The sequence below is a fragment of the Babylonia areolata genome, chromosome 6, assembly GCF_041734735.1.
Source record: "Babylonia areolata isolate BAREFJ2019XMU chromosome 6, ASM4173473v1, whole genome shotgun sequence".
NCBI classification, from domain to species: Eukaryota; Metazoa; Mollusca; class Gastropoda; order Neogastropoda; family Buccinidae; genus Babylonia; species Babylonia areolata.
This window is the reverse complement of record NC_134881.1, coordinates 17601251-17611250: the sequence shown is the minus strand read 5'-3', so window position 1 is coordinate 17611250 and position 10000 is coordinate 17601251. Positions and strand designations below refer to the sequence as shown.

Sequence of the window (10000 nt, the reverse complement as noted above, 5' to 3'; positions counted from 1 at the left end):
AAGAAAGTCACCAGCACGATCAAGGAATTTAGATGTTCCATAACAATAAAAGAAAGTCACCAACATAATGCAAGAATTAACCAAGCCATCCCCAAACATCTGAAGATGGTCACCACCATGAAGCAAGAATTAGCGATTCCGAAACAGCTGAAGAAAATCATCAACAGAATTCAAGAATCAATTAAGCAATTCCCAGACAGATGAAGAAAGTCACCACCACGATGAAAGAATTAGCAGTTCCAAAACAAATGAAGAAATTAAACAGCACAATTCAAGAATTAATCAGTTCCCAAACAGCTGAAGAAAGTCATCAACACAATGTGAGAATCAATTAAGCAATTCCCAAACAGCTGGAGAAAGTCACCATCACCATGAAAAAATTAGCAATTCCCAAACAAATGAAAAAAGTAACCGGCACATTTCAAGAATAGACCAGTTCCCAACTGAACAGCTGAAGAAAGTCATTTACACGATGTGAGAATCAATTGATCATTTCCAGAACAGCTGGAGAAAGTCACCACCACGATGAAAGAATTAGCAGTTCCCGAATGAAGAAAGTCAGTTACTAGCACAATCTGAGAATTAATCAATTTCCAAACAGCTGAAGAGAGTCATTAACACGATGCAGGAATAAATTATTCAATGTCCAAACATCTGAAGAAAGTCATTAAACACAATGCAAGAACCAGTAAGCAATTCCCAAACAGCGCTGAAGAATAGTCACCAATGTGCAACACAAGGCAAAAATTACACAGTTCCCAAACAACTGATGAAGGACAAGCTCCTCTGTACAAGTAAAACCGCACCTGCAGCAAGAGGAGAGAAGAGAAAAAAACCCAGGAAATTATTTCCCTTCGTTTTATCATATTTTGTTTTGTATGAAGAGCAAGTTGACTTTCATTCAAGCAGCTTTTAGTGTACAGTTTTTCACTTCGGTCACGGTCCATGCTCACAGACAGAAAGTAAACAATTTCAGGCGACTTTCCCTGCGGACCAGGGGATCACCCCTCGTTCGGGAAAACCATTCTGTGAAATAAAGGTTTAGATTTCAACAGTCTAGGAACCCTTTTAAAAACATTTAAAATAAATTGTGGACAAAGATACCTCTTTTTTTTTTACCCATCACACATGGATAACACATATCTCTGGTCAACAATCATTAACTCTTAAAAATCATTAAAAAATCGATTGTAAAAAGGATATCCCCCTTTTTTTTATCGGAAAAACAAATGTTCATATGCCTCTCTGGTTAAAAAAATATTTTTCTACAGGAAAATTCGGGTTCTTCTCATTGAGAGAGAAAGAGAGACAGAGAGAGAGAGAGAGCGAGAAGGAGGGAGGGGAGAGAGAGAGAGAGAGAGAGAGAGAGAGAGAGAGCGTCACTATATTCCAGCACCACACATGTTTTTCTTCCTTTCTGCGTATGTATAGTTGTTTCGCCCAGGGACAGTTGTATAGTTTCCTTGGGATGGTCTTTCTTCAAATTTGATTGACTGATTGATATGAACGATCCTCAGTCAGAGACCAAACGCTTTACAAACACGGTGTCGTTTGCAAAAGAGGCAGTCTACCTGGGTGGACCCGACTGAGAGCTGCTTTTAGGCATTCATCATTCGTTTCCATATCGGTCTGTTCGCTTTGAGTTATATCAGGATCGTTTCCCGTTAGCTGGGCTCATGTCAGGCTTGGAGATGTGATCTTGGATCCGGTCTACTAAGGTTTGACGGGTAAAATTCGGTGTGCTTTAAACCACGAACCTATATGTCCGTCAGTAGCTCAGTTAAACACACACACACACACACACACACACACACACACACTCGTCTGCAATCACACAATGTGAACAGACACCAAAGAACACACACACAAACGCACACACTCACGCACACACACACGCAAACACATAAGCGCGCGCATGCACACACACACACACACGCACGCACGCACTTAACACACACACATACACCTACCACGCATACACAGTGACAGAGGTAGTACGCACACGCATGCACACGCATGCACACGCACTGACAGACACACACACGCACATGCAGATTCGCACACAGTCCCCCCCCCCCTCCCCATCCCAATGCCCCCTTCACACACAGCTAATACAGCAAAAGACGACCCCCCCCCCCACCCCCCCACTTTCAAAGGTCAGCAGGTCAGCTAGTTGCACAGAGAATCGGGAAAAAAAGAGAGACAAAAATAGAACAAGAAAGAGGGTGTGGAGGAGGAGCCGTGGTGGGATAGGAGTAGGGGGAGAGGGAGTGGAGAAATGGAAACGCAGGAGAGTTACCGCACTTTGGCTCTGCGCACTCTGATCGATTCTGGCTGCAACCTAAAGACGTTATGGATAGCGGAAACAAAAACAGATCATGCATTTAACGTCATCAAGTGGGGGTTAAAAAGAAAGAAAGAAAGAAAGAAGAAAAAGATAAGAAGATTGTGCAGATTTATGTAAAACAGCGTGGGAGATAGTTCTGTCGTTACAATGTAAGGTTGATAGAGGCACTGATGGGAAATCATCGGTGTGTGTGTGTGTGTGTGTGTGTGTGTGTGTGTGTGTGCGCCCCCCCCCCCCCCCCCCCCCCCACGGAATAATTCAGGAAAGGGAAATAATTCTGCTCTGGGGCAACAAGGTCTCTCTCTCTCTCTCTCTCTCTCTCCTGTACCGTTCCCCAATTCTTCATCGTTTGACCCAGTCTGTAAGCTGAGTAATTCTTTGTTCTCACACAATGAATTGTCTTCATTCACCATATTATGGTTGCGATTATATATTTACAGAACATGAAACTTCAAAGTCACAATACACAACGTCCCCCAGGTAACACAGTCTATGTAACCGGCATAAACGTTGTCACTGAGACAGTCTATCATATTACACGGGTCTGTAGGGTTACCTGTGGTGTTTACTGACTGGCCCACGCGCAAAGTCTATCACGGGCACAGAACACTGACTGTCAAGCAGTACTGTCTATGCAACACGTTCCCCCATTCACTGCTCGTCATACCACGATCAATGTCACGGCGTTTTGGCTTTGTCATACTTTTGCCTGATCCTTGGGAACTTTTTGGACGGACACACACACACACACACACAACTTTAGGATAAAAAAAAAAACACCCCAACAACTCTTTATACGAGTGTCAGACTGAGTGCGCAATAACTCAGTTATGTTAATAAAATATTCAGAAGCCATAATCCTTCTAGTGTATATCTAATGATTTTTTTTAAATTGTTAGTGTTCCTGCAGTGACGTTGTGACTGGGTAGATTCCACACGTTAACAATCCTGTTTGATTTGGTAAATGTTTCAGTTTATTATTATGTGGGTGTCCCCTGGTATGAGAGCTGCTTATTCAGAGTTATATATATATATATATATATATATATATATATATATATATATAAAGAGATTTTGTTCGGTACCCTTATCCAGCTGTTATATTCCACTGTGTCAGGTCAGGGGCATAGCCCAAATTGCTACTGGTACCATGTAACCCAGTACTACCTCCCGCATGTGAAGTCTCCTAACGACGGACTAGGCGGAGGAGGAAACCTTTCCCAACGGCTGTGAAGGCGGAAGAGGATGACCAAAGGGCAGGGGGAGCTCTTATCCTTGGCAGGAAGTCCTCCTAGGAGACGGAGCCCCGAAGAAAAAGCCTGCACCTGCCGAGGCCGTCCTACACGTGGCAGTATCTGCACCTGTGGGACTGTGAGCGTCGGTATGCGAGAGAGTCAGGTCTGCACAACTCTTCCTCACTAAAAAAAAAAAAAAAAAAAAAAAAAAAAAAAAAGTCCCCTGTGCTGGTCAGGCGTTTTCCCTTGCAACACCTGTGGGAAGTGCTGCGCATCCAGAATCGGCCTCTTCTCCCATATGAGGACACACACTGACAGATAAGCCTGCCTGCCTGTTCATCCGTCGGTCCGACGGGAGGTTCCATTCATTCCACAGGTCTGTGTAACAAGACGGTCACTGACGACACGCAGGGTCGATCACTGACGAACACAAACCAGGAAAAACCCAACGATACTCGGTCCATTGTCGCAACACGCACACTAGCCCCCCATACAACACAGATCTGCGCGATGTGGGCTTCACTGTCTATTATACAGTCAGTTTTCTCTCAACACACGTCAAAGCTTAACAGAACAAACTGTCTATTATAATCCACGGATCTGTGTATAACCTATGGTTTACTGACTACACGCAAGGTCGACCATGAACACAGAGTATTATCATAATACACTACATATTGTCGTCACACACGTTGCCCTGCATACAACAGTTGACCATGAACACAGAGCATTATCATAATACACTATATATTGTCGTCACACACGTTGCCCTGCATACAACAATCGGCCATGAACACAGAGCATTATCATAATACACTATATATTATCGTCACACACATTGCCCTGCACACAACAATGATCATCTGCACGCATGGTGTGGATTTCACTGTCTGCATACATACACAAGGTTTTGGCTGAACATACATCAAACTGTGAACACGTGGCGTGGTTGTGATTCCGACTTATTGTCTACTGGTGTCATATCCACTAACTTTCGCCACAGAAATTAACCGTCACTTCACCAAGTTGCACTGTTTATCACACAGCATTGGTCTATATCGCATGACATGGCTGTATATAATCAGCTGGTCTGGCTTCTATCACAGTATAAATCATGTTTAATAATGATTAAAAAAAAAAAAAAAAAAACCACACCATATGACCACAACTTAAAATCAGACAAACGTAAAGTTTATGTACGATGTCAATGATTTATGCGAGTGCCGTGAATAGCGGACGAGACAGTGAGCGAGAGAATAGAGCAGTATTTTGTTCATTTCAAGGTCAAATCCCCACGCGAAGGGGTGCAAAACAAAGAAAGCGAATTATCCGTTCATACTGATGAACGAGCTTGTTGTTAAAAAAAAAAAAAAAAAGGACGAAAGCAGCTTGAAACAGAAAAAAACGCTGAAATTATCATAAGTCAGAATAAAAATATTGACAACAACATGACACAATCATTATCAAACAGCGACGAGTTCTTCAAGACATACAGTTTCTCTTCTTTCAAACGCCAGCTAAAGGTATACTGCAGTTTTTCTAAAGGTACACGCACTTACTGATGTCACCAGCAATTTTGATCTGAAACCATGAGGATATTTTGAATTCTTTGGATGAATCATACTTTGTCTCTTAGCAGGACAAGAAAGTACAAAATTTATTTAATTTCCTGAAATAGGTTTACACATCGAGCAAGCGAGCGAGCAGGCCTGCAAGAGAGAGAGAGAGAGAGAGAGAGAGGCAGACAGACAGAGAGACAGACCGAGAGAGAGTGGGTGTGTGGGTGCGTGTTTTCTTTCGTATGTATAGTGATCATACCATTTTGAGGAGTAGTTTTTCTTGTTAAAAAAAAATCAAAAAAATCTACATCTGAAAAAACGGCCTCTCATTGGATTTTCTTTCATGATTAAAATGAACCAATCGACGACAAAAATGCATGTAGGCCAACATTCCGTTGAGTCGAAACTTTCTTTTCCGCCAAAGACAAAACCGCGGAGAACATCCATTGACATGACGCAGACGATAAGACGTCACATGACGCAGACACACGCAACTCTACTCCACCCCAGCACCGGTGTGACGTCAGCGTCGGAGTGACGTCACAGATGAGAGGGTGACGGCTACAGGCGGGTCTCAGCCTCGGTGTGGGATGGGGGGTGGCGGGAGGTGGCGGAGGTATGAACTGTTTCATGTGGAGCACAGGAATCTGCAACACACACACACACACACACACACATACACACACACAGTCACACGCACACACACACACACACACACATATATATATATATATACATATTTATATGAACTGGACGAGTATATATATATATATATATATATATATATATTACACACACGCACGCGCACATGTCAGCAATATGACGCAGCCTTACCAACTATGTCAGCGATATGCCACAGCCCTATCTGCCACGTCAGCGATATGTCACAGATCTACCTGCCACGTCAGCGAACACATGCATTACACACACATGTATTACACACACACACACACACACACATACATGCATTACACACACATGTATTACACACACACTCGCGCACACACACACACACACACACATATATATATATAATATATATATATTTCTATGAACTGGGCGAGCATATATATATATATATATATATATATATATATATTACATACACGCACGCGCGGATGTCAGCAATATGACGCAGCCTTACCAACCATGTCAGCGATATGTCACAGACCTACCTGCCATGTCAGCAATATGTCACAGCTCTACCTGCCACGTCAGCGATATGTCACAGTCCTACCTGTCGTGTCAGCGATATGTCACAGACCTACCTGCCATGTCAGCGATATGTCACAGACCTACCTGCCACGTCAGCGATATGTCACAGCTCTACCTGACATGTCAGCGATATGTCACAGCTCTACCTGCCATGTCAGCGATATGTCACAGCCCTACCTGCCATGTCAGCGATATGTCACAGCTCTACCTGCCATGTCAGCGATATGTCACAGCTCTACCTGACATGTCAGCGATATGTCACAGCTCTACCTGCCACGTCAGCGGTATGTCACAGCTCTACCTGCAGCGATATGTCACAACTACCTGCCACGTGAGCGATATGTCACAGCTCTACCTGCCATGTCAGCGATATGTCACAGCCTACCTGTCATGTCAGCGATATGTCACAGCTACCTGCCATGTCAGCGATATGTCACAGCTCTACCTGCCACGTCAGCGATATGTCACAGCTCTCCCTGCCATGTCAGTGATATGTCACAGCTCTACCTGCCATGTCAGCGATATGTCACAGCTCTACCTGCCACGTGAGCGATATGTCACAGCTCTACCTGCCATGTCAGCGATATGTCACAGCTCTACCTGCCATGTCAGCGATATGTCACAGCTCTACCTGCCACGTGAGCGATATGTCACAGACCTACCTGCAGCGATATGTCACAACTACCTGCCACGTGAGCGATATGTCACAGCTTTACCTGCCATGTCAGCGATATGTCACAGCCCTACCTGCCATGTCAGCGATATTTCACAGCTTTACCTGCCATGTCAGCGATATGTCACAGATCTACCTGTCGTGTCAGCGATATGTCACAGACCTACCTGCAGCGATATGTCACAACTACTTGCCACCTGAGCGATATGTCACAGCTCTACCTGCCATGTCAGCGATATGGGACAGCCCTACCTGCCATGTCAGCGATATGTCACAGCTCTACCTGCCATGTCAGCGATATGTCACAGCTCTACCTGTCGTGTCAGCGATATGTCACAGACCTACCTGCAGCAATATGTCACAACTACCTGCCACGTAAGCGATATGTCACAGCCCTACCTGCCACGTGAGCGATATGTGACAGCCCTACCTGCCACGTCAGCGATATGTCACAGCTCTACCTGCCATGTCAGCGATATGTCACAGCCCTACTTGCCATGTCAGCGATATGTGACAGCCCTACCTGCCATGTCAGCGATATGTCACAACTACCTGCCACGTGAGCGATATGTCGCAGCTCTACCTGCAGCGATGTCACAACCACATGCCACGTGAGCGATATGTGACAGCCCTACCTGCCATGTCAGCGATATGTCACAGCCCTACCTGCCATGTCAGCGATATGTCACAGCCTACCTGCCATATCAGCGATATGTCACAGCTCTACCTGACATGTCAGCGATATGTCACAGCTCTACCCGACATGTCAGCGATATGTCACAGCTCTACCTGCCACGTGAGCGATATGTGACGGCCCTACCTGCCATGTCAGCGATATGTGACAGCCCTACCTGCCACGTCAGACAGGCGGCAGAGCGACACGGAGGAGTCCCGGGCGGCCAGGCAGGACCTGACGTTGACCATGGAGGAGTGGCGGGAAGGGAGGTCCGCCATGAACTCCGGGGTCTGCATCAGCTGTTCTTGTAGGGCGTACAGCTGACTGCACACGTCCTTACCTGCCGCAAGGTGTCAACACACGCGCGCGCACACACACACGAAACCACATACACACACATCCCCCCCCCCCACACACACACACACACACGCACGCACGCACACACATACACACGAACACACACACCACAAAGACACACACACACGCATGCGCACATACGCACACACACACACCACAAACACACACACACCTGTGAGGTAGTGTGAGGTACCTGTGAGTCAGTGTAAGGTACCCGTGAAGTAGTGTAGTACCTGTGAGTCAGTGTGAGGTACCTGTGAGTCAGTGTGAGGTGACGGTGAATTAGCATGAGATGGTGTGAGATACCTGTGAGTCAGTGTGAGGTACCTGTGAGTCAGTGTGAGGTACCTGTGAGGTAGTGTGAGGTGACGGCTAATTAGCGTGAGATGGTGTGAAATACCTGTGAGTCAGTGTGAGGTGTCTGTGAGTCAGTGTGAGGTACCTGTGAGGCAATGTGAGGTACCTGTGAGGCAGTGTGAGGTACCTGTGAGGCAGTGTGATGTACGTGTCAAGCAGTGTGAGGTACGTGTCAGGCAGTGTGAGGTAGTGAGGTACCCGTGAAGTAGTCATAGGTGCCTATGGCGAAGTGTGTTACCTGTGAGGCAGTGTGAGGCACCTATATACGAGATAGTGAAGTGCCCTTGAGGTAGATACCCGTGAGGCAGTGAGGTACTTGTGGTGTGTTTTGAGGTACCGATGAGGTAGTGTGGTACCCGTAAGGCAGTCTGGGGTACCCGTTAGGCAGTGATAGGTACTTGTGAGGCAGTGCTAGGAACCTGCGAGCCAGGTAGTGTGAGGTACCTGTGAGACAGTGCGACGTACCTGTGAGCCAGGTAGTGTGAGGTACCTGTGAGGCAGTGCTAGGTACCTGTGAGGCAGTGCGAGGTACCTGTGAGGCAGGTAGTGTGAGGTACCTGTGAGGCAGTGCTAGGTACCTGTGAGGCAGTGCGATGTACCTGTGAGGCAGGTAGTGTGAGGTACCTGTGAGGCAGGTAGTGTGAGGTACCTGTGAGACAGTGCGATGTACCTGTGAGGCAGGTAGTGTGAGGCACCTGTGAGATACCTGTGAGGTAGTGCGATGTACCTGTGAGGCAGGTAGCGTGAGGTACCTGTGAGGCAGCGTGAGGTACCTGTGAGGTAGTGTAGCACGGTGCTGATAAAGGGGCGGGTGGAGAGGTACCCCTGCAGGGTCGGGTAGTCCCACCTCAGCAGCACGCTGTCCTCCACCGCCGATATAGACACCTGTACAAACACGTCAGACTTATAGGATGATACGAACAAAATCATACACACAGCAATAAACACACCGTCACCGACATCCCAAAAGTAACAACATTGCAAGGCATGGCAAGACAAGGCAAGGCAAGGCAAGGCAAGGCAAGGCAAGGCAAAGCAAGGCAAGGCAAGACAAGGCAAGGCAAGGCAAGGCAAAGCAAGGCGAGAAGTTTATCTTGTGTTCCCCCTGGGGGGCACTGAGACATTACATACATTCACCTTTTACGCACATGCAAATGAAAAGAGTGATGTCAAAAACTAGAAACAGTCCCATTCGTTCAATCACTCAGTATACACATTGACAAGTAATATTTCACTCACAATACAAACAAGCAAAATAGGTTTCCAATCAATATACAAAACGTTAATGAAGAGAACCACGTGTAGAAGAAACAAAGGATTTAGGTTTAAACAGTATTCAACAACATTGATGCTGGCAACTGTAACATATAAACACACACACACACACACACACACACACACACACATATATATATATATATATATATATATATATATATATATATATATATATATACATATATATATATATATGTATATATATATATATATATATATATATATATATATATATATATATATATATATATATTATAGTCACGTCCGAATATGACCATCAGAACAGCAGAGGAGGCAACTGCT

The 10000-nt window shown here is 45.6% G+C and overlaps 1 protein-coding gene across 1 annotated transcript in view; it reads right to left on the bottom strand.

Moving 5' to 3' along the window:
* Positions 1 to 3887: 3887 nt before the first annotated feature.
* The window catches only part of LOC143283465 (popeye domain-containing protein 1-like), a 13357-nt gene continuing 7244 nt past the window's right edge, over positions 3888 to 10000 (bottom strand). Inside the window, exons 4-6 of the mRNA XM_076589705.1 lie at positions 9193 to 9304; positions 7881 to 8045; positions 3888 to 5788 (exon numbers count right to left, since the gene is read on the bottom strand). Of these exons, the coding sequence (XP_076445820.1) occupies positions 5703 to 5788; positions 7881 to 8045; positions 9193 to 9304 (363 nt within the window). The 3' untranslated portion in view covers positions 3888 to 5702. The remainder of the gene's footprint in view (positions 5789 to 7880; positions 8046 to 9192; positions 9305 to 10000) is intronic.